General features: G+C 39.2%; 1 protein-coding gene across 3 annotated transcripts in view; it reads right to left on the bottom strand.

The window, feature by feature from the left end:
• The window catches only part of foxj3 (forkhead box J3), a 362,845-nt gene that overhangs the window by 104,004 nt on the left and 231,690 nt on the right, over nucleotides 1-27,151 (bottom strand). For all 3 annotated transcript variants that reach the window (XM_061939093.2, XM_061939109.2, XM_061939101.2), the window contains exon 3: nucleotides 21,043-21,117. In XM_061939093.2, the coding sequence (XP_061795077.1) occupies nucleotides 21,043-21,117 (75 nt within the window). The remainder of the gene's footprint in view (nucleotides 1-21,042; nucleotides 21,118-27,151) is intronic.

Below are 27,151 nucleotides of genomic sequence, written 5' to 3'. Positions count from 1 at the left end.
TACTAAAATATTGGTATCGTTACAACACTAATGTATATAGTCAAGTGTTAATTTTGACGGCAGTTTTTAATTTGGTATTAGTCATAGACTTTTGCCGAAAATGTATTTTTAGTAATCTGAATTGATTTAGCTTCAGTCGACTAAATTCCTCAACAGTTTAGTCAACCAAAGTACAGTAAATCTCGTAGAGTAAAATACAGTATAAAGCAGGGGTCCCCAAACTTTTTGACTCGTGGGCCGCATTGGGTTAAAAAAAATTTGGCCGGGGGCCGGGCTGTGTGTGTGTGTGTGTGTGTGTGTGTGTGTGTGTGTGTGTGTGTGTGTGTGTGTGTGTATATATATATATATATATATATATATATATATATATATATATATATATATATATATATATATATATATACACACACACACATACACATTGTCTTTTTAATCCGTTTTGACATTTAACATTGTCACGTTATCGATGGGAAAATTAATTTCTAGACAGTATGATTTGCTTGAGCGGATAGGAGACACAGAGAGTAACAAGCGGTAGAAAATGGATTAGAAAGGAAAGATCAAAAAATAAAAAATAAAAAAATAAAAATAATTTTTTTTTTAACTTGGGACTTCCCGTGGGCCGGATTTTGGATGCTGGGGGGTCGGATCCGGCCCGCGGGCCGTAGTTTGGGGACCCCTGGTATAAAGTATGAAGGGTAATAATGTTGCAGTACAAGTATATATTCACTTACAATTCCTTTCTTAATATAAAACTGCACTTTTAAAAAAAAGTCTGGTTTACAGGCCTCCAAAGTTGTTTATGACGAAGAGAAAAAACGAGGTACATCTGTATTTTGTAAAACTTAGAAAAAGTTCATGATTCTAGGTCTAAAATAACGCAAAAATAGTTTTCTAAGCTGTCACTCTATCTGCCAGTTATTCATGATAACTGCCACCTTGCAGAATAGAAATACAATAAATCATTTGAAATATTGTAAAGGCTCCATTGACAGCCCATTGACCTTAACAACAAAGAGGACATGACGTTAATTGAAAAAAGGCAAAAATTGGACAGAGTTTATTATTTCCGAAATGAGAGAATGAATTATACGGTATATTGAAGGTCTACAATCTTCGGCACCTTACGATCTAATCTGATTACGATTCACAGTGCTATGAAGGGATTATTAGAGAACTATTACAACTATACCAATTTTTACAATCCTCACAATTATCGATGTATCTTTTCCTCATACAGGATTTATTTTGAACAAAGTACATTTGCCAGCATCGATTACTTAACCCGGTCCTATGTGTGGCATCGCAATGCATTTAGGATTTGAGGTAGAGATGGGCCGATAAATGCTTTAAAATGTAATATCGGATATTATCGGTATCGGTTTCAAAAATTTATGACTTTTTCAAACGCCGCTGTGTACACGGACGTAGGGAGAAGTACAGAGCGCCAATAAACCTTAAAGGCACTGCCTTTGCGTGCAGGCCCAGTCACATAATATTGCGGCTTTTACACACACCCAAGTGAATGCAAGCATACTTGATCAACAGACATACAGGTCACACTGAGGGTGGCCGTATAAACAACTTTAACACTGTTACAAATATGCGCCACAATGTGAACCCACACCAAACAAGAATGACAAACACATTTCGGGAGAACATCCGCACGGTAACACAACATAAACACAACAGAACAAATACCCAGAACCCCTTGCAGCACTAACTCTTTTGGGACGCTACAATATACACCCCCGCTACCACCAAACCCCCCCCCCCACCTCAAACCCCCATCTCCCGAATTCGGAGGTCTCTAGGTTGGCAAGTATGCTCTAGTATACTCTGGACTGAAGCTGTGTGCCTTCATTGTTTTTGTAGCTGTTGTTTTGAGGCATGTTTAAAAAAAATAAAAAATAATGCACAAAGTCAAAGTATAGTATTTCCCATAGTTGTAATGGGTATCAAATTCCAAGCGGTTTTGAGGCATGTTAAAAAAAATAATGCACTTTGTGACTTCAATAATAAATATGGCAGTGCCATGTTGGTACTTTTTTCCATAACTGGAGTTGAAGTTGTTCTCTTATTTTGGAAAACCTTGATTTTGATTGATTGATTGAAACTTGTTTTAGTAGATTGCACAGTACAGTACGTATTCCGTACAATTGACCACTAAATGGTAACACCCGAATACGTTTTTCAACTTGTTTAAGTCGGGGTCCACGTTAATCAATTCATGGTAAAGTTACATTGTTTAATGCAGTGTTTTTCAACCACTGTGCCGTGGCACACTAGTGTGCCGTGAGATACAGTCTGGTGTGCCGTGGGAGATTATCTAATTTCACCTATTTGGGCTAAAAATATTTTTTGCAAACTATTTGGGTTAAAAATATTTATTGCAAACCAGTAATTATAGTCTGCAAATGATGTGTTGTTGTTGAGTGTCGGTGCTGTCTAGAGCTCGGCAGAGTAACCGTGTAATACTCTTCCATATCAGTAGGTGGCAGCAGGTAGCTAATTGCTTTGTAGATGTCGGACACAGCGGGAGACAGCGTGCAGGTAAAAAGGTGTCTAATGCTTAAACCAAAAATAAACAAAAGGTGAGTGCCTCTAAGAAAAGGCATTGAAGCTTAGGGAAGTCTATGCAGAACCAAACTAAAACTGAAGTGGCTACAAAGAAAACAAAAACAGAATGCTGGACGACAGCAAAGACTTACTGTGGAGCATAGACAGCGTCCACAAAGTACATCGACAATGTCCCCACAAAGAAGGATAAAAACAACTAAAATCTTCTTGATTGTTAAAACAAAGTAGATGCGGGAAAACATGAAACTGCTACAGGAAAACAGCAAAAAAAAAGAGAAAAAGCCATTAAAATAGGAGCGCAAGACAAGAACTAAAACACTACACACAGGAAAACAGCAAAAAACTCAAAATAAGTCAGGGTGTGATGTGACAGCTATAGAGATGCATGCTTGGTTATGGTTTAAAGTCATATCCAACAATTGCGACAACGACTTTTTACTGTCAACTGAGTTTAGTTTTTTAATGATTTCTGCTGGTGGTGTGCCTCCGCATTTTTTCAACGCAAAAAATGTGCCTTGGCTCAAAAAAGGTTGAAAAACACTGGTTTAATGCATCCAGCAGGGCATCACAACAAAATTAGGCATAATAATGTGATAATTCCACGACTGTATATATCAGTATTTGTTGATATCGGAATCGGTAATTAAGAGTTGGACAATATCGGAATATCGGATATCGGCAAAAAAGCCATTATCGGACATCTCTAATTTGAGGTATTGCAGGTACAGCCCAATTATATAAAATAACTTTTTTAACCATGAATAATGAGTAAATGGAAAGGAAAACATAGCTCTCTTTGACCAGATGGTCATTTATGAACAAGTATAAGCCAACCGAGTAGCAACTGAACCAATGTAAAGAGCAAACTGCTCAGAGAGCATTACTAGTGCTGATAAGTTCACATGTGTAACACTCATGATACTTTAAACACAGCAGCTGCCAAATTGTGGAGTGAAGTGTTCTACAGTCAAAGCTGTCAATGTTTTTTCTTTTTTTTCCTTTTTAACCTGGCGATATTTAGAGACCCCCGATGGGTATTTGCCTCTGCAGGCCATGCAATTGTTAACTACAGTATAGAAGACTGCGATTAATAAAAAAAAAAAAAGTGCTAATTAGAACATTCAAGGCAATCTTCAAAGTCTACATTACACTCGCCTATGAACAGACACATGCACGTGAGCGACGGAGGTGTCAGATGATTAATGCTGCTGACTCGGGATGGGTGCCAAAGCTTGGTTCCATAATGGTACCACTTACAGAGTTGCTATGGGTGCCTCATTTTGGTGCTAATTGAAACCGTTGAAACATTAGTGCAGTGAGCTAGACAGAGACAGAGTCTGAAGCTCTTTTTAAATTCTGTTGGTCTTAACGCACCAAAAGCAGTCATCCACCATCACATTTCACAACAACAACAATGCACAGCGTCCTCATTATACACCAATTAGGATTAAGGCAAGAAAGTTGCGTTCACAAGCCTCGACATTTGGAACTTCAACAAAACAAAACGAGTGTGACCGAAGGCCTTGTCAGATGACCGCTGATGTTGTGCAGGCAGGAACTCCACAGGTACTTTTTATCTGAACACAGTCTCGTCTCACATCATACACAGAAGCTGTCAAGAACCCAAAAGATCAACAACACCCTTCTGGCCTTCACAGGGGTCTCAGTGAAATAGCTTACACAAGCATGCTTCTTTGCACATTTGCTGTGTTCTGTATTTACAGTATTTTGGATCTGCTGCGATAATTATGACAATTGTCCATATTGTAGATTTGTTTTTACATAGCAAATGTATTTACTCGGGATGTCAAAGTCAACGTGATAATAACGCATCAACTATAAATTTCACTAACGGCCATACTTGCCAACCCTCCCGATTTTCCCGGGAGACTCCCGAATTTCAGTGCCCCTCCCGAAAATCTCCCGGGGCAACCATTCTCCCGAAATTCTCCCGATTTACACCCGGACAACAATATTGGGGGCGTGCCTTAAAGGCACTGACTGCCTTTAGCGTCCTCTCTCACCTGAAAAGGAGACTATTATATATATGTCTCTGTAATCCATAGGTTTATCTATAACCCATAAAGTAGGCAGGCACGGAGCTATTTCTCAGCGTGTGTTTATTCCAGCCGGCACGTTAATACACTGACACACAACATCTGTATTCCCATCATGCATTGCTTCAAAACTACGGCAAGTAGTAATGTCCAAAAACATAACAGAGACGAAGCAGAAGAACGAAGAAGAGACATGGGGACGACGAGTAAGAAGAAGAAGTACGCTTGCAAGTTCCAAAATGATGGGAAAAAATAATTTCAGTTCATCATGAATTGATTAACGTCTCTAGGTTGGCAAGTATGCTCTAGTATACTCTGGACTGAAGCTGTGTGCCTTCATTGTTTTTGTAGCTGTTGTTTTGAGGCATGTTTAAAAAAAAAAAATAATAATGCACAAAGTCAAAGTATAGTATTTCCCATAGTTGTAATGGGTATCAAATTCCAAGCGGTTTTGAGGCATGTTAAATGCAAACAAGTTGAAAAACTTATTCGGGTGTTACCATTTAGTGGTCAATTGTACGGAATTTGTACTGTACTGCGCAATCTACTAATAAAGTTTCAATCAATCAATCAATCCAGGACAGCTCGAAGGGGAAGGGGTATGCTGCCTGCAAATTTTGTACCGATATATGTATATATATACATCTCCCGAATTTGGAGGTCTCAAGGTTGGCAAGTATGCTAACGGCACTCTTTTATTTATTTATTTTTTACAGCCGATTAACGCGAACACTTCCTTTTTGACCCTCCTGCCGTGCCGTAGCGGGAGGAACTTGGCTGCAGATCACTTGTTACTGATGAGCCACAAGCGAGCAGAAACAGACAAAGGAAAGTATGCCTTATGTGAATATATGGGTTAAAGGCCATGGCAAGTTGTTCTCCTGACAAGAAAGGGCTCTTTTTCGCCGTGAGAAGAGGCCGCATCCCTGCAGCGAACGCCTGCTGCGAGCGTCGTTTAATGGGTGGTGCTTCACTTCCGTGTTCAGATTACGGTTAAAGTGCAGTGTAGGGATGTCCCGATCCGATATTTGGATCGGATCGGCCGCCGATATTTGCCAAAAATTGCGTATCGGCAAGGCATGGGAAAATGCCGATCCAGATCAAGTTTAAAAAAAAACTCCGGTCCGTGTTTTCCAACGCACCAATTAAAATAATACATTCCACTTTTCTGCTGCTCCGTAATTTCCGTTCCGCATTTTCCAGCACACCTTCAACACATCCACACGTCTGTGAATTCTCACGCCGTTGCTTTTAGCTGCTGGCATTACACGACAGGCTCTTCTCACTCTTTCCTGTGTCTCCCTCTCACAGACAGCAAGTGCACCTTCTTACACACGTCACATACTGTCATGACATACGTCACATACTGTCACGTCATACGTCACATACGTATACGTCCTCCCCGAGCAGAGAGGTAGCAGCATGGCTAACGTTAGCTGTGATGCTAGCGCAGCCGTGCGAGCAACGCTCCCTCTAAGGTGCTCGCCTGTGCAATTGCGCAATGTTTAAGCATCCTCTGCGCATAGCAAATCTATGCCACGCACAAAATCAAATAAAAAAATAAGCGCATAACAATTTTCGACACACGGACACGACAGAGAAAACAGTTTTTGTCATCATTGTTCAAATATTGTGACGTCTGTCGAGACGCTTATCTCCATTCGGTGCCATACGCCCACACCATCAAAATGCAGAGGCAAAAATTTCCACATCAACACCGTATGAAAAAATTAGTGATTTTTTTAGTTGTGATTTCCTTCTCTGCATGAAAGTTTAAAAGTAGCATATATTAATGCAGTATGAAGAAGAATGTTTTAATGTAGATATGCAAGCCTTGAAAGAAAATTTTGAAAATCAAGACTACATTTCCTGCAAATGGGTGCATTTCTACCCTATATTTTAACTTTAGATTTATTCTCATATCAAACTCTCTTGGCTGTCTTTTTGACACTTACATCCGGCGCCCCCCTCCACACCCTGGATTATAAATAATGTAAATAATTCAATGTGATTATCTTGTGTGATGACTGTATTATGATGATAGTATATATCTGATAGTATATATCTGTATCATGAATCAATTTAAGTGGACCCCGACTTAAACAAGTTGAAAAACTTATTCGGGTGTTACCATTTAGTGGTCAATTGTACGGAATATGTACTTCACTGTGCAACCTACTAATAAAAGTCTCAATCAATCAATCAAAACACATAGAATCATCATACTGCTGTGATTACATGCATCAAGTGTTCATTCAAGGCTAAGGCAAAATATCGAGATATATATTGTGTATCGCAATATGGCCTTAAAATATCACAATATTAAAAAAAGGCCATATCGCCCAGCCCTAGTTCAATGATGCCATTTCTGTTTGTCATGTATAATTTTGTCTATTTTGTGTTTATCCTTGAATAAACAGGTCAGTTTCTTGTTACCAACCATTGTGTATTATTCAAACTCCCCTAATTCAGCTGGCTAGTTGTTATCAAGAGTACTAAAACCCTTTTCAACATGATTCTGACAACTAAGTAGGCTAAATAACTTTAAACTTTAATACATGCTCGGATAGGCCAGTATCGGTATCGGTCAGTATCGGTATCGGATCGGAAATGCAAAAACAATATCGGTATCGGATCGGAAGTGCAAAAACCTGGATCGGGACATCCCTAGTGCAGTGATAACATAACATTTAGATTGCAAACAGTCGATCAGATATCAAAACATGTCAAGACACTTTCTCAAACAAATCACACACTTTTCCGGCTTCAATATAAAACGCTACGCTATACATTCGGTTTAACTACGTTTAGGGTTTCTCCTTAATGTACGGCTTCATATTAGCCGCCACAGTCAACAAAATAAAGTAATATAATGTCTTGTAGCGTCCAGAAGAAAACAAACAAGACGCTCTTTTTAGCTTTTATGGCCAATTTTATGTTAACAACGGGCCCAAGTTTGCCTCTAGTGCTTCACTCCTAGACACACAACACTTGTTCAATCTCCGCCGACACGGTGTGTTCAAAGGCCATGGCAAAAATTACCAACATAACACACTAACATACACATTAAAACCAGCCATACACACAGGGTTGTCTGGAGCGGAGGCGGCGTGTCCGCGCTTTGGACGTACTTTAATATATTCCCCATATACTCTCGGACAGCGATCTTTACAATTTAAGATGACAATGGAGGATTTTAATGAGAGAAAGCCTCCCAGCAGCGCAAAGCTAATGTGACGTCAGGCTCTCAGTAGCTCGCTTTTCGTCACGGACATGGTATCCAAACAGAGTCTCTAAACACGAGTACGGTCGCCAATAACACCAGAAATAGATGCTAGATTTATTGCCAATTGTTTTTATTACAGAAAAAGTGACTAAAAGGATTGGAGGAATCTCTTTAGAAAAAAAAATTCTCAACAAAGTACATTGTACATTAAGCAGCAACAATGAAAAAAAATAGGGCAGCAAGGTAGCACAGGGGTTAGTGCATGTCCCTCACAATAAGAAGGTCCTGGGTTTGATCCCCGGGCTTAGGGTCTTCCTGTGTGGAGCTTGCATGTTTTCCCCGTGAATGTATGAGTTCCCTTCGCGCGATGGAATTTAAAAATAGAACAAAACAATATTATTTAGGAAAAAATAAATAAATAAATAAATAAATAAATATATATATATATATATATATATATATATATATATATATATATATATATATATATATATATATATATATATATATATATATAAATAAATACATATATATATATATATATATATAAATAAATACATATATATACTGTATATATATACAGTACATATACATATATACATATATATATACATACACATATACATACATACATATATACGTGCATATATATATACATACATATATACATACATACATACATATATACATACACACACATATATATACACACACACATATATATATATATATACACACACATACATACATACAAACATACACACACTATACTTAATAATAGCAGATTTGTTTTAAATGTATGTTCACATTGTTTTGCCTTTTTTAAAGAATATATGCATTATAGCAAATCATGCGATGACGTCATATCGACCACGACCACGCCCCTACCGCCGGAGGTATTTTGACAATTTAGGGGAAACCCTAACATAAAATAAAAATGTCTTACTTTGCCATCATGCTTTGTCAGAGATGTTTTGTAATGCTTTTCTGTGATATTTGCACCTAAAGAAATGCTAGTAGATCAGTTAAGGACAGTGGTTCTTAACCTTGTTGGAGGTACCGAACCCCACCAGTTTCTTTAGTGAAAAAAAAAAAAAAAATTTTTTTCAAATTCAAGACAAAAGTTATGTTTTTTTTACTGGTGCACAAAATGAACCGTGCATGAAAATCACCTTGTTCAAAGAACAACACAAACACAGTGCATGAACTCACAACAAATTACACACCTGCAAATCAGAGGGAACATTGTTTGGGGGTATCCATAATACGCCGATAGGGAGAAGTTTTTATTTACACGATGAGTTGGGTGTGTCTTGACCTCAGCGGCTGAGGCGCCGCCGAACCCCTGAGGCCGACTCACCGAACCCTAGGGTTCGATTGAACCCAGGTTAAGAACCACTGGTTTAGGAACATGGGGGCGGGTGGTGTGAAACCAAATTAGTATGTTTTAAAATACATTTTAGTACCGCACTGTGTAAGCATTGCCAGCATTTCAAAAGTACAGATTTGGTACTAGTGTGGATACAATTTTACTACTTCTGACAGTTATAAATGATAACCACCACCTTGCATTTTTGGATCCATCTTTGAATGTCCTAAACTCCTCTTTCAGTGTCATAATGAGCAGACTAATGTTGGATGGAGCTCATTGTCCCACAAATGGTTCTTTACTGGACAGCAAACCACTTGAATCAACTGTGCCTCTGCTGGTTGCAGACAAGCAATGCACTCCGACACAATGAATAAATCAATTACAAACAATCCACCGTATTCTTAACCATTACTAATGATTGTTATGTGCATTTCTGTCTCGGAGGTGTTTGTTGCTGCCGTCTAATCACTAGCATCTCGCAGACAGACAGCCCCGACTTTCCTATCTCAACCGAGCAGCAGTTTTCATATTCCTGCCACATTATAATATTGATGCAACATATCAAGAGCAGCTACCGCACTCTTTGATGTTGTCTCGCGCACGCGGCGGGTTGGTGATGGGGGCGGGGGTGTTGTAGGGGAGTGCGGAACATTCCAAATTAAACATTAAGGATGCGAGCAACGTTGTGGCCGTGCATCTGGAATGGGATCCATACAGCAATAGATTATTTTGTATTTAGTGGAGCAGCTCCCAGGAGTGTCAATATCAGAGGATTACAGCAAAACAACAAATTAGCATTCAGTCCCCATCGTCTACACAGCCAGCCTGAGTACTCCATGCTTGTGTGCGTAGAGGGGGTAATTATTTGTGCCTTTTCCCCCTCTGCCTGGGTAGCAAATGCTCTAATATGAAATGTAGGTTAGGATACACGTACATAATGGTACACGCATTTGTAACCTGATTTTTCCATTCGGAACAATCTGTACGGTTCAGAGGCGTACCGAGTTCCCACATGGAGGACATCAGGTGAAGGACAGGAAGAGTGACTGCCTGCCATATAGTCAGGCAACATACAGTACAGTATACAATGCAATCCAGACTTAGACCAGCGGGAGTCATGGCTAGCGATAGTGCCAAGGAGAAGCCAGAGCTTGAAAGTGTGGCTATAATGGAAGCAGTTTAAAGAAAATCCTCTTCCAACGAAGTGCCCCAGGCCGCACTTAGGACACCCTGCTTTCAAAGCTCTCCGCCAGGGTAGAACGTGTGGCGTCAATTCAGTGAGCAACCCTGACTCTTGTCCACTATTTATTTTGATAGCTTCCTTCGTCGCAAGAGAACAACTGTAATTAGAAAGACCAATTGTCTTAATGTATTTTTCGGACTATAAGGCGCACTGAAAATCCTTTTATTTTCTCAAAAATCAACAGTGCACCATATAACCCGGTGCGCCTAATGTACGGCATAATTCTGGTTGTGCTTACCAACCTCAAAGCGATTTTATTTGGTACATGGTGTAATGATAAGTGTGACCACTAGATGGCAGTCATACATAAGAGATGCGTGTAAACTGCAAGATGGTGCCAGTAAAACAACACCAAAACTTCAAATGTTCCATTGAGAATACAGAACATTACACACGGCGCTCAAAAATCAGTCAAAATGTTTTTAGTAGAGATTTTAAAGCCGATAAATGCTTTAAAATGTAATATCGGAAATGATCGGTATCGGTTTCTAAATGATCAGTATCGGTTTCAAAAAGTAAAATGTATGACTTTTTAAAACGGCGCTGTGTACACCAATAAACCTTAAAGGCACTGCCTTTGCGTGCCGGCCCAGTCACATAATATCTACGGCTTTTCACACACACAAGTGAATGCAATTCATACTTGGTCAACAGCCATACAGGTCACACTGAGGGTGGCCGTAAAAACAACTTTAACACTGTTACAAATGTGCACCACACTGTGAACCCACACCAAACAAGAATGACAAACGCATTTCGGGAGAACAACCGCACCGTAACACAACATAAACACAACAGAACAAATACCCAGAATCCCTTGCAACACTAACTCTTGTTTTTTTCATGTCAATTTGGTATTACTTTAAAAAACATTTGACACATCATTTTGTTAATGTGTTATTGTGTATAGTTAATTCCTATACGACATATTTCTGCTCAAAATCTTAATGATCTGTCCCGATGTAGCATCTACATGTACATAACTTAAAAAATAAATTATTACAAAAAATACTTCCCTCTATCAAAAGGTAAAAATAGAGATAAAGGCATCATGAAATGACAAAAAGCTGACAAGTTTATATTAATAATGAATTTAAAAAAACTGTATATGTATGTTACATATTAACATTCAAGACCTGCGAGTACAATACTTACATTATTATTACTTTTTAGAGACTAGATTCAGCAAAAGACTGAACTAACAAGCAAACACACAATGAACTATACACTCCTGTCATCTAACATCTAAAGTGTGCAACTTGTAATTATACTTGCAAATAATACCCATAAATCTGATTATAGAAATATATATATATATATATATATATATATATATATATATATATATATATATATATATATATATATATATAACAACTGGACAGCAGTTATAATAAACAGCTTATTGTTTAATGTTACAATAAAAAATATATATTATCAAAAACAATAATACTTATTAACACATAAAACAGTACCGAAAATTGGTACAGTTGAGTACCAGTAACTCAGATTCAACCGTTCAAATGTGAACGGTACCCATCTGTAGTTACGATGTTTGGTAGTTAAAGGGGAACATTATCACAATTTCAGAAGGGTTAAAACCATTAAAAATCAGTCCCCAGTGGCTTATTTTATTTTTCGAAGTTTTTTTCAAAATTTTACCCATCACGCAATATCCCTAAAAAAAGCTTCAAAGTGCCTGATTTAAACCATCGTTATAAACACCCGTCCATTTTCCTGTGACGTCACACAGTGATGCCAACACAAACAAACATGGCGCATAAAACAGCAAGCTATAACGACATTAGCTCGGATTCAGACTCGGATTTCAGCAGTTTAAGCGATTCAACAGATTACGCATCTATTGAAACGGATGGTTGTAGTGTGGAGGCAGGTAGCGAAAACGAAATTGAAGAAGAAACTGAAGCTATTGAGCCATATCGGTTTGAACCGTATGCAAGCGAAACCGACGAAAACGACACGACAGCCAGCGACACGGGAGAAAGCGAGGACGAATTCCGCGATCACCTTCTAACCAACGATTGGTATGTGTTTGTTTGGCATTAAAGGAAATTAACAACTATGAAGTAGGTTTAAAGCATATGAAATACATTTGGCAACAACATGCACTTTGAGAGTGCAGACAGCCCAGTTTTCATCAATTAATATATTCTGTAGACATACCCTCATCCGCGCTCTTTTCCTGAAAGCTGATCTGTCCAGTCCAGTTGGAAATGCATCTGCTTTGAGTGTCGCAGGATATCCACACATTCTTGCCATCTCTGTCGTAGCATAGCTTTCGTCGGTAAAGTGTGCGGAACAAACGTCCGATTTCTTGCCACTTTCGCATCTTTGGGCCACTGGTGCAACTTGAATCCGTCCCTGTTCGTGTTGTTACACCCTCCGACAACACACCGACGAGGCATGATGTCTCCAAGGTACGGAAAACAGTCGAAAAAACGGAAAATAACAGAGCTGATTTGACTCGGTGTTTGTAATGTGTTTGAGAAAATGGCGGATTGCTTCCCGATGTGACGTCACAACGTGACGTCATCGCTCCGAGAGCGAATAATAGAAAGGCGTTTAATTCGCCAAAATTCACCCATTTAGAGTTCGGAAATCGGTTAAAAAAAAATATGGTCTTTTTTCTGCAACATCAAGGTATATATTGACGCTTACATAGGTCTGGTGATAATGTTCCCCTTTAATCCTACATGCAAAATGTGTGTATTAATTGAGAAAAGTGACGTTATTGACAGGCCGTAACTTGTACAGTAGCAGCTTTAAGCACTTGTTGCAGATGGCTGTGTGCAACTTTTGAGGTGAACTACAACAAGACTTCCAAGTGTTTCGGCTCGGGTATCTTAGCTAAATGCTCACTGCTGTTTATGCAGGAGAACAACTAATGTCAACCGTAACACCGTCACGACAGTTGACTTCGGAATTTGGCATCACTACCTATACCTGATTTTTGCCTCATTTCTGGATCACTAAATTAATCAATAAGTAACTAATAATTAAAACTAACTATTAATTTTGCCCAAAAATAAGTTCGTAATATAGTTTTGGTTTTGCAGTCTGTTTACATCCGAGTGTTGACACTAATCTCGAGCTGTACACGCACTAAATGCGTCTCACACACACGGGAAATAATGAAAAAAATATATAGATCATTATGGTCCAAGTTTCCCCAGTGCAAATTTTAAGACTAAACTTGAAACTGAAAACTATGAAATGCAAGGAGCAGAGCAGCAAAGCGTAAACGAAATGCATGCCCTGATATGAAAAATACTTACATGTTGGCAGGTCGGCACTGCTCAGCAGATATCAATAACAATTATTACGCTGCACTTAAGACATAAACGTAGTAATAATAAAAACATATTTATCATACAGTACTACCTCAGGCTTTTTTGTACGCTGCACTTTCCACCCGAGTGCAGCTGGGAGAGGCTGCAGCCCACCCGCAATCCCGAGAGGGATAAGCGATAGAAAAAGAGTGGATGTTTTTTTTCATAAACCGCCTTGGTTATCATACATTGCTTGTAACAAACTAATCGAGTGTCCAAACAAAGACACCCATGTGTTGGTGACTCAGTCTCAGTACTTTTTTTTGGACTGTGCACTTAAAACCAAGGTAGAGTACATAATTGAGGCATACGGTATGTCCCTATTTACCAATGATTCCTCCTATGTATAGCAGAGTACATGTATACTGTATATGCACGTGGGCTGCAAAATCATCAGTGGATTAGGTTGCTAATTGTCAGCTTGAGATGGGCCTGTGAAAGCGACAGTAGGCAGTCCTGCTGAGACTCAAATGTCAAATTACCATCTTTGTCTGTATGTCCGTTTGTGATGAAGAAAAATGATCAAATTAAGAGTGCATATGAGAATTCACTGTACACATATACATACACATATATATAGATATATACATATACATACAGATATACATATACAAACATATAAATACATATGTACATATACATATATACTCATATTGTACACATATATACACATACATATACATACATATACATACATACATACATATAAATATATATATATATATACACACACACACACACACACACACACACACACACACACACACACACACACACACACACACACACACACACACACACACACACACACACACACACACACACTTATATACAGTACAGGCCAAAAGTTTGGACACACTTTCTCCTCATTCAATGTGTTTTCTTTATTTTCATGACTATTTACATTGTAGATTGTCACTGAAGGCATCAAAACTATGAATGAACACAAAAAAAGGTGAAATAACTGAAGGTATGTTTTATATTCTACTTTCTTCAAAATAGCCACCCTTTGCTCTGATTACTGCTTTGCACACTCTTGGCATTCTCTCGATGAGCTTCAAGCACACTTGTGAAGTGAAAACCAATTCAGGTGACTACCTCTTGAAGCTCATCAAGAGAATGCCAAGAGTGTGCAAAGCAGTAATCAGAGCAAAGGGTGGCTATTTTGAAGAAACTAGAATATAAAACATGTTTTCAGTTATTCACCTTTTTTGTTAAGTACATAACTCCACATGTGTTCATTCATAGTTTTGATGCTTTTAGTGACAATCTACAACAAGGGGTCCACAAAGTACTGCCCGCCAGCGTCTAAAATCTAAAAAATAAAAAATATAAGTGTTTTTGTTTGTTTTTCTTTTAATTATTATTTTTTTTAATCCGTCCTTTCTAATCCATTTTCTACCGCTTGTTACTCTCGGTGTCTCATAGCCGCTCAGCCTAATCGTATTGTCTAAAAATGCATTTTCCCATCGATAACGTGACATCATTAGCGGCAAGTGTGCGCTCTTTCAGTCAATTAGTGCACAAGGAATATATATATATATATATATATATATATATATATATATATATATATATATATATATATATATATATATATATATATATATACATACATATATGTATACGTATATATATATATACGTATATATATATGTACATATATATATATATATATGTACATATATATATATACGTATATATATATACGTATATATATATATATATATATATATACACATATACATATGTACATATATATATATTTACACACAGCTTGGCCCCTGGCCAAATTGTTTTAACCCAATACGGCCGCCGAGTCAAAAAGTTTGGGGACCCCTGATCTACAATAGTCATGAAAATAAAGAAAACACATTGAATGAGAAGAAGGTGTGTCCAAACTTTAGGCCTGTACTGTATGTCAGCAGGTAAATTCAAAGCCTTTGTAACCCATTTTGAAATGCTTCTATAATAAATTTAAATGCAAAAAAAAGGGTCATAATGCACCTGGGATAGGCTCCAGGACCCCTCGCAACCCCTCGAGGGACAAACGGTAGAACATCGCAGGAGGCTGCAATATATATTGCGATAATATGCCCAAAGGAAGATATGAAATGACCCAACTTAAACCCTATTATGTGCCTCTCTCCACCCGTCTGACTTCTTCTCACCTCACCCACTGCTGCTGCCTGTGCTCATCCCCAAAAAGACAAAACAAATAAATAAATCCTCTACAAGTATCTCCTTACATATGAAATTCAATCCTGCGGGGGTGGCAGGTCGGTAATAGATTAGGAGCATGCCATGCATTGCTAGACTGTCAAGAGTTCTGGCAGTGAATCAAAGTTAACAGAGCGCAAGTTGACACGAACCCAAAAAAAACAACATAAAAAAAGAACGTTGCACACTGCCAGCTGCAAACATGCTCTTCTATTCGTATCCTTTTATCGTGGCATGCATTACCTTAGCTTAGGTTAGGTAAATAATGATTTGATTGATACTTTACAGTAGCAGAACCAACACTGCCTTGTCATGTGTAGACATGACTTATCATATAGACATCACTGAGAAATACATGTGGGCATTATGTGTCACACGGTGGAACCCACCCTTCTAAGTCGACATAAGTGGTTGTCGACATAACCAAGCTGGAATACAGACATTGCTTGCACATCTACAATAGGAGAAAACATTTTTAAACCTCGTACATGCAATTGTGGCTGTTCCGGTGCCTAACAACTTACCACAAAAAAAAAAGAAATGGGTGCATGTGTTTGCTGCAGCGTTTAAGTTTGTAGCTGCAGTAAAGGGGGATGAAAGAAAGGCTGGGAAATCTACCGGCAAAGAAGAAAAGACCTTTGCTGCTATGCTGAAGGTAAATGGCAGTCCTATTTTGACGTAGCCACAAATCTTGCAAAAAGATGCGATCAATATCAACATAAACTGACCTATTTTTCATAGAAATGACTACCTTTGGGTTTTGAATTGACTTAGAGGGAACCTGCACTTTTTTTTTGGTGTTTTGCCAATCGTTCACAATCATTATGAGAGACAAGAACATGAGTCTTTTGTTTTTTTTACGATTTTAAAGATGATTAAAAAAAAACGCTTGAAAAATGCGGGTAATGGGAGTCACCGTTGTAGCCTTCCAAGCCCTCCAGTAACGTTTTACAGTATATAAACACTGCAAGTCTATATATAATGTAGTAACTAGGGCTGAGCTTACATCGGGTTTGTAAGATATATGGATATTAGAGATGCGCAGTTTGCGGGCACAACCGCGGAGTCCGCGGATTATCCGCGAATCGGGCGGATGAAATTTTAAAAAATTAGATTTTATCAGCGGGTCGGGTCGGGTCGGGTCGGGCGATTGAAATTTAAAAAAATTAGATTTTAAATAGATTCAGGCGGGTGGCAGTTAAACCAATTCGGAAATATATATACATAGTTAAATGTTGTTACCCACATACGAAAAACGAGCAGGCACCTGCAGCATATGCCACAACAGAAGAAAAAAAAAAAGAGATGGACACTTTTACGGAGCGAAGAAGGCCCCCGACGCCTCGCCGGGGTCCGGGACCGAGGCCCCTTCCCCCGAGAGGGCCCCACCGGGAGCCGTAGCTGAGGCGATCCGCGAGAAGGGCCCGACGCACGTCCAGGGTCACCACCGCGCCGACACCCCGCCTCGTCCGCCTTCGCCGCGGCCGGCGTCACGCGCAGCAGGTAAGCAGCTTACCTGCCCGCCACCCCCGTGGCCGGGGGCTCGTAACAGGGGTCACTCCGCGCGCTCCGCCCGCGCAGCTTACCTGCCCGCCACCCCTGTTGCCGGGGGCGCGTAACAGGGGTCACTCCGCGCGCAGTGCGCTCACGAAAGGGGTGGGGCTCACCCTGGTTGATATAGACAGCAGCTAGGACGGTGGCCATGGAAGTTGGAACCCGCTAAGGAGTTTGTAACAACCCACCTGCCGAATCAACTAGCCCTGAAAATGGATGGCGCTGGAGCGTCGGGCCCATATACCCGGCCGTCGCCGGCAGCGAGACGCGCTTGGAGGTGCGCTCATCGCGGCTCCCATATGATTGCGCACTGGTGTGCGTCTGGGTCGTGACAGCGTGGCACGCGAATGCTGCATTGGATCAGTCTCTTTTCTTTAACAGGCAAAAGCTTTATAACCTCACTAATGCCTTGCATCGTCTATATTAGATATATAACAACGGGCGGGTGCGGGCGGGTGGCGGGCGGATGCGGTTCTGATCAAATGTTAGATCGGGTGGATTGCGGATGGTTGACGACTTTCTGATGCGGTTGCGGATGAAATAATTGCCTATCCGCGCATCTCTAATGGATATATTCTTAAACAAGATATGAATTAAGAAAATATCGTAATATTGATATAATTTATTTCACGTTAAAATTACCAAACGGCGCTTATTTGTTGTGTTCCTTGTTCTCCCCCGCTACCCCTCCATGGGCTACTAAACCTTTCTCTAAACCAGACCTGGGCATTCTGCGGCCCGCGGGCCACATCCGGCCCTTTGTGCGTCCCTGTCCGGCCCGCGTGAGGCCAATCATAAATTACAAAATAAATTTAAAAAAGTATCTATGTCGAGTGTGCAATACAACGGTGCTGCTTTTGTTTTGAAAAGCGTTAATTGTATTACTTCCGTGTGAACGTACGCGCGTGCGTGATTGTGAGTGAATGTGAACAGCGGCAAACACAAATTACCAAATAAAGTTTAAAAAACATCTATGTCGTGCGTGCAATACAACAGTGCTGCTTTTATTTTGAAAAGTGTTATTTATGGGCGTATGTCCAGGTGTAACCTGTGAGTGAAGGTGCACAGCGACAAGTGATGAGACGCTAAAAAGAGAAAAGTTGATGACGAATGGCGTGTTTCCAACAAGACATGGACTGCCAAGTATTTCTTTACAGAAATTAAAGGTAAAGCCGTGTGCTTAATTTGTAGTACACATTTTGCTGTGTTTAAAGAATATAATTTGAATCGCCACTACACGACGAAGCATGAGGAATAATACCGGAATGTGTCTGATGAAGCACGCGCAAGGGAGGCTGATGCGTTGATGGTAACACGACGAAGCATGAGGAATAATACCGGAATGTGTCTGATGAAGCACGCGCAAGGGAGGCTGATGCGTTGATGGTAAAACTGCAAACCCAACAAGGACTTTTTGCCATATTTCACACCCCCGGAGATGCAGCCGTCGGGACAAGTTTCGTCATTTCTCACAAAATCGCCATAAAAAGTAAGCTGTTTTCTGACGGAGAGTTTATTAAGGAGTGCTTATTGGACTTTGTTGCGCTGATATGCCCGGTGTTGTGCCGGATAAAGCACCCCCGGCGTAGAATGCACCCCCTGACGGGAGTGTTATATCAACTAAAGCCCACACTTAAAGTTTCCACGTGCAAGATTGAATCTATTTAAAAAAGTTATTTAATAAGAAGCCAAAAGTGCAAAAACAATAATGTTCGTGTTGGAGGAGTTGTGAATGAATGAAATATGAAATCCGTGCTATGGAAAGAACAGTTTTTTGTGGTGTAAAAAAGAATGTGTCATGTTAACCATAGAATCGAATTGTTCATACACTATATCAAATATAATGTTTAGTATTTTATTGTAACCCATGTACTGTATCGAATCGTACATTACAAATAATTGTACAACCCTATGGATTACCTTTTTTTTTCCTTTCTTTTTTTTAAACTCTGGTCTCTTTTACATGTCTGAAGTAGAGTTGTACGGTATAGTACCGCGATACTAATGAATCATATTCGGTACTATACCGCCTCTGAAAAGTACCGGTCCCCCACCCCCCTGTCGTCGCCACGTCGTGACATTGATGGTTTATGAGCAGAGGAGCATGTTCGGCAGCGCACAACCACAGAGTACTTACAAGCAGACAGTGTGTAGACAGAAAAGGGAGAACGGACGCATTCTGGCTCAAAAACTAAAGATAAAGGTGAAGCTATAACACTGAAACGCCCTCAGGAAGAGGTGCTTTAAGACATGGCTGGCTCGCAAGCGGCTAAAGTCTAGCCGCAGTTTGCAGTGTTGTAGCTACTTCTAAATCACTAATCCTCGCCTCCATGGCGACAAATAAAGTACGTTTCTTACAAGTATCATCCCTGCAGGACGAGAAATAGCTAAACATGCTTCACTACACACCGTAGCTCACCGGCGTCACTGCTAATGACGCCATACATGAATGTAAACAAACACCATTGGTGGATCTACACCTAACATCCATTGTAATGATACCAAGTACAGGAGCGTATCTAGTTGATACTTCTATGATTACATCAATATTTTTTAGCATCACAAAATCTATTTTTTAGTTTTTTTCAAGTTCATATTATGTTTATAAATTTAGGAAATATGTCCCTGGACACATGATGACTTTGAATATGACCAATGTATGATCTTGTAACTACTTGGTATCGGATTGACACCGAAATTTGTGGTATCATCCAAAACTAATGTCAAGTATCAAACAACAGAAGAATACATGATTATTACATTTTAACAGAAGTGTAGATAGAACATGTTGAAAGAGAAAGTAAGCAGATATTAACAGTAAATGAACACGAAGATTAATAATCCATTTTCTACCGCTTGTCCCTCATAATGTTGATAAAATAATTGAATGAGAAATGACACAATGTCACTGCATACGTCAGCAGCTAAATTAAGAGCCTTTTTTTTTTTGCTTACTTACTAATAAAAGACAAGTTGTCTTGTATGTTCACTATTTTATTTAAGGACAAACTTGCAATAAGAAACATATGTTTAAAGTACCCTAAGATTTTTTTGTTAAAATAAAGCCAATAATGCAATTTTGTGCGGTCCCCTTTATTTAGAAAAGTATTGAAAAGTACCAAAAAGTATCGAAATACATGTTGGTACGGGTACCAAAATACTGGTATCGGGACAACACTAGTCTAAATGTACTATGGACTAAGTGTGCAAGCCATGTCTTTAACTTGGTGGATGATTTTCTTTAAAAGTCAATTGTCCTTTCGGGGTCTTCAATCTTAATTCTAAGCAAGAATACCATCATTTACAATATTTGTAGAATCGTGTCAGCCCGATTCCAAACCTTGGTCCATTTAAAAAAAAAAAAATCAGCATTATATTGACGTATCTGGTTATAATGTGTCATATTCAGTCCTCCAGAGGTCAAAATAGATGAATCTCACCTTTCCTGGGTCATCTTTGGAGCGAGGCACTTTGAGAAAACACTTGTTCAATGACAGATTGTGCCGTATTGAGTTCTGTTGGGTGAAAAAGAGAAAAAAGGGTAGAGAAGGTGAGTTTACACCAACACATTACAAGTAGACACAGCCTTGATAGCAGACTTTCAAATGCAGGGTCTCAACAAATCAAATTTAAGGCATTCAAGACCTTTTTAAGACCATTTCACATTCATACAGACACAAAAGTACAGAAACATGAAGGAAAATCAGAGGCTTGGAATTAATTGTAAGTATATGAATTTATTCACTGCTCTTTAACACGGGTAAACAAAATGGTTACACTAAAAACACCTGAAGCCTCCCGATTGTATACGAATTGGAAAATATATTGTCAAACATCACAATAACCATTTTTCAGATTTGCCATATAATTGTTTTCTTGCAGTTGGTGCAGTGTGCTTCATATCGAGTGTTTTACATGTAACAACAACAACTAGGGTTTATGCAGATCCCAAATACAGATCAGCAGGTACCAGAAGGTAAGAAAAGTTGCCTTTGCATAATATCGCAAAACAAAACACCAGATAATATGTCTTACCTTATACACACACCATAATATTACTTGTATGTTGAAGCACATAGCTTACCAAAGTCGTACTAAAACATTATGATAGATTTTGTTATGTTTTTTTTTCCCTGCCTTCTCTTTTTGTTGTGATTTGTTTCCTCAGCTCATTAGTCTCCAGGGAGGGGCAGATACTACGGCACACCTGCAACCTATTTCTACCGAGGAGTATTTAAGCTCGTCACCCACAGCTGGTCTTGTCGGTTAATTTTTTTACCCTGCATCTCCCACGTGCATGCGCCTGCTTCGTCTCGTCTGTCCTGGTACGTTGATTTTCCTTAATCCTGTATTTCCTAACGTTGTTGTGTTTGTTTCCTAGCCTCCTTGAGGCAGCAAAGACTTTACCCTGTGCTTAGTGCGCCCTAGTTTTTCCCCTGCCGACCACTGAGGAACATGTTCCATTTAGTATTCATGGTGTGCATTTTTGCCCCATCGCTTTTTGTTACACTTTTTGGACTCATTAAATGTATTCCTTTTTGTTATTCAAACTTGCCTCCCGTCTCTGCATCCCGGGGTCACCCCCTTGACCAGTTCCTAACAGATTTTTGAGCGCCGTGTGTAATGTTCTATAATTTCAATGGAACATATAAAATGTTGGTGTTGTTTACTTGAGTCATATTGCCAACATAGTGCAGTCTACACATATCTCTTATGTTTGACTGCCATCTACTGGTCACACTTATCATTACACCATGTACCAAATAAAATTGCTTCGAGGTCAATAAGAAAACCCGGAATTATTCCGTACATTAGGAGCACTGTCGAGTTTTGAGGAAAAGTAAGGAAAAGCCTTATAGTCCGGAAAATACGGTACATCAAAGCTAAATGCTACAAAGAGTGAAAATGGACTGCCAATTGTTGCGTTTTGGACCAGCTGTTCCTCCAAGGGAATACAAGTCACAAGTCGCTCCCAAGCTCTTTACGACACTTAAAGCTGAGTAGAAAAACCACCAGAGACAGAATAGGTATTTTGTAATATATTTGCAAAGCTTTGCATATACATTGAGACCAGTCCAGCATAGAACATTCAATCGCGCCGCCAAGATGGTCTGCCCCCCCCGAAAAACCCTCTCCCCTCTTAAGTCTCTCTTCCTCCCACCCTGGCAGTCATGTCCCTCCAGCCAAAACACATGCCCATTATCTCTCTTTCTTACATTCCTCACTCAAGGTTAAGCACACAGTTTATGCAGACAACCAAAAGACCACCATTGGAAGAAAAACACTAGCTGTTTTGTAATATGATTATGAAATAAAAGAAGTAACACTTAAATTCGGATATATGTAAATATCTGCCTCCGACACTATCCAGGACAAAAAAACACACAGAAAATACAATGACCTGGATGAAGGAGAACATCCATACATACGGAGAAAATCCATGATGATTGGTTGGTGTTCGTATGATGAGTAACAACTGTTAGGTCAAAACATTACGACTGGCCAGACAGAGGCAAGATAAGGCGGGTCATCGAAACCAGGAACGCACTCATGTCACATGATGACAAGGGAGTAGGAGGCAAAGGGAAAAATAAATAAATAAAATAAACATACTTGAAAATGACAGAGAGATTCTCTCCCACAGTTGATATTTTTCCTTTAGTGATGAAGATGACATGCAGGAACCCCATAATAATGCGTGTCCTTAGAGAAAACAATGCCCAAAACCTTAGTTTTTATTTGTTTACGCTGTAAACCAAAATCATAATGGCTCTCTTCATCTAAGACGTGGAACATAAATTTAGGAAGACACATTAAAGTGAGTTGAGTTCATGAAAGGTTTTACTGCACATAACCATTACCAACTGTTCCCAAACAACACAAAAGTAATTGTTTTTTTCGTTTTTTTGTCAAAATATACAAAGATGCTGTTTTTTACTGTATGTATCATAACATTCAAAATGAATGGGAAAAATGTCCCGGAAAACTGGGAAATGTGTTTTTTTTAATTGTAGAAAGACAGCACACAATTCCTGAATAGGCTGAATGAACATTTCGAAGTTGGGTGGAGGAGCTCGTCAACATATGGAGAAAAAGAAGAAGAAGAATAAATAAAGAATAAATAAATTTCCCATTATTGTAATTAAATGTGGCTTGCCGCCAGTGCATATTCATTACCGCCACACCATAAAAATAAGGTGTTTTTTTTTTTTTTAATTGTAGCTGAGATAGGCTCCAGCGCCCCCGCGACCCCGAAGGGAATAAGCGGTAGAAAATGGATGGATGGATGAAAACAAATTCAATATGATGTATTGTAGACCCCAGAAGAAATCACAGAAAGTCTGACGCTATTTTCAACTTTTAATACCAATCCTATGATAACAAACGGCACAATTCCAACAGGTTTTACTTCCCGTGCAAATACATTGTCTCGAGAGTCCACGCTTTCCAAGACACACAACAACAAATCCTCATTCTCCGTCAATCACCTTTTAGGCACAGAGGGTGTGTTTAAAATATGGGAAAAATTGACATCAAGTCCAAACCAAACATTAACATTAACTGGTCGTTACAGTAAGAATTGATATATACAGCTTATTACTTGCGTACTATTGACAAGTGATGTACCAAAAACTTGATCACTGAAAAAAGTCAGAAAACCCGCTACTGAAACCGGATGTACAGTAAACAAAACGCACGCCATTGTGACTGTCTGGGGCATTGTCAGCCTGTCTGTGATGTGGATGTCATTTTTGCATATATTGCAGCTATACTCGCGGACAGCCATCAACAAAATGTGCAATAATTGAGAGGACAGGGCAGGCTTTTAAGCGGAGAAAGTTCAACTAGAGCAGTGGTTCTTAACCTGGGTTCCATCGAACCCTAGGGGTTCGGTGAGTCGGGCTCAGGGGTTCGGTGAGTCGGGCTCAGGGGTTCGGCAGAGGTCAAAACACACTCGACTCATTGTGTAAATAAAAACTTCTCCCTATCGGCGTATTACGGATACGGCAACAGCAGAAGTCAGACTGATTTGCAGGTGTGTAATTTGTTGTGAGTTTATGCACTGTGTTGGTTTTGTTGTTTGAACAAGGTGATGTTCATGCACGGTTTATTTTGTGCACCAGTAAAAAAACATGGTAACACTTTAGTATGGGGAACATATTCACCATTAATTAGTTGCTTATTAACAAGCAAATTAGTAACTTATTGGCTCTTAACTAGTCCTTATTAAGTACTTATTAATGCCTTATTCGGCATGGCCTTATTATAACCCTAACCCTCTAACCCTGGCCCTAACCCTCTAACCCTAACCCTAACCAAAAAACTCTAAATTAAGTCTTTGTTACTTAGAATATGTTCCCCATACTAAAGTGTTGCCAAAAACATATAATAACTTTGTCTTGAATTTGAAAAAAAAAAGGAGGGTTCGGTGAATGCGCGTATGAAACTGGTGGGGTTCGGTACCTCCAACAAGGTTAAGAACCACTGAACTAGAGCAACAGCACCAAGCAAGTGTGGCGTCATGCTCGCTACAGCTCGCCTCTTTCGTCAGGGACACCGAGGGACAGAAGTAGAGTCTCTAAACACGAGAACATTTTATAACACCACCAAGCTGAAGATGCTAGATTTGTTGCTAGTTGTTCTGAATTAAAACAAAGTCATTAAAAGTCTGTAAACACTTGAAAAAATCTCAATAAAGTACATTTTGTACAAAAAGCAGCAACAACTGAAAATATAATTAAAGTTAAAGTACCAATGATTGTCACACACACACTAGGTGTCCTCTGCATTTGACCCATCCCCTTGTTCACCCCCTGGGAGGTGAGGGGAGCAGTGGGCAGCAGCTGTGCCGCGCCCGGGAATCATTTTTGGTGATTTAACCCCCAATTCCAACCCTTGATGCTGAGTGCCAAGCAGGGAGGTAATGGGTCCCATTTTTTTATAGTCTTTGGTATGACTCGGCCGGGGTTTGAACTCACAACCTACCGATCTCAGGGCGGACACTCTAACCACTAGGCCACTGTGTAGGTGGCAAAACGATAAAAACATTTTTTAATACTAACTAGGGTTGTACGATATACCGGTATTAGTATAGTACCACGATACTAATAAATCATATTCGGTACTATACCGCCTCTAAAAAGTACCGGTCCCCCACCCGTCGTCGTCACGTTGTGTCATGCAGAACGCCATCAGGAAAAGGTGCTTTAAGACATGGCTAGCTTGCTAGCGGATAATATCTGTCCGCAGTCAGAAGTGTTGTACCTTCTTCAAAATCAAGACAAATCAAGTACAATTAATTCAAGTATCAACCCTGTAGGACGAGTGATGATAATGTCTGACTAAAATCTTGTATATATATATATATATATATATATATATACAGTTGACAAACACAAGACAAGATTTCAATACGTACGATCGTTAACCATTAAGATGATCATCTTAACTTTGAACACACTGATCACATGTGAATGAAGGTGCATACTTAGTCGACAGCCATACATGTCACACTAAGGGTGGCCGTATGAACAACGCCAACACTGTCATAAACATGTGCCATATAGTGAAACCACACTAAACAACAATGACAAACACATTTTGGGAGAATATTTGCACCGCAACACAACATAAACACTACAGAACTAATTCCCAGAATTCCCTGCAGCACTAACTCTTCTGGGACGCTACAATGTAAACAAACGCCATTGGTGGATCTACACCTAACATCCACTGTAATGATACCAAGTACAGGAGCGTATCTAGTCGATGCTACTATGATTACATCGATATTTTTTGCGTCACAAAATCTTCTTTTGTTTTTTTTAAATGTATATTATGTTTATAAACTCAGGAAATATGTCCCTGGACACATGAGGACTGTGAATATGACCAATGTATGATCCTGTAACTACTTGGTATTGGATTGATACCCAAATTTGTGGTATGATCCAAAACTAATGTAAAGTATCTAACAACAGAAGAATAAGTGATTATAGGTGTAGATAGAACATGTTAAAAGAGAAAGTAAGCCGATATTAACAGTAAATGAACAAGTAGATTAATAATTCATTTTCTACCACTTGTCCTTAATAATTTTGACAAAATAATAGAATGGAAAATGACACAATATGTTACTGCATATGTCAGCAGCTAAACTAGGAGCCTTTTTTGTTTACTTACTACTAAAAGACAAGTTGTCTAGTATGTTTACTATTTTATTTAAGGACAAATTTGCAATAAAAAAAACATATGTTTAATGTACCCTAAGATTTTTTGTTAAAATAAAGCCAAAAATTAAATTTTTTGTAGTACCCTTTATTTAGAAAAGTACCGAAACATTTTGGTACCTGTACCAAAATATTGGTATCGGGACAACACTAATAACAGATTTGTTTTAAATGTATGTATACTAGAGATGCGCGGTTTGCGGGCACAACCGCGGAGTCCGCGGATTATCCGCGAATCGGGCGGATGAAATTTAAAAAAATTTGATTTTATCAGCGGGTCGGGTCGGGTCGGGTCGGGCGATTGAAATTTAAAAAAATT

Source organism: Nerophis lumbriciformis, linkage group LG03, assembly GCF_033978685.3.
Source record: "Nerophis lumbriciformis linkage group LG03, RoL_Nlum_v2.1, whole genome shotgun sequence".
NCBI classification, from domain to species: domain Eukaryota; kingdom Metazoa; phylum Chordata; class Actinopteri; order Syngnathiformes; family Syngnathidae; genus Nerophis; species Nerophis lumbriciformis.
The sequence above is the reverse complement of the archived record's forward strand: the minus strand, read 5'-3'. Positions and strand labels throughout refer to the sequence as shown.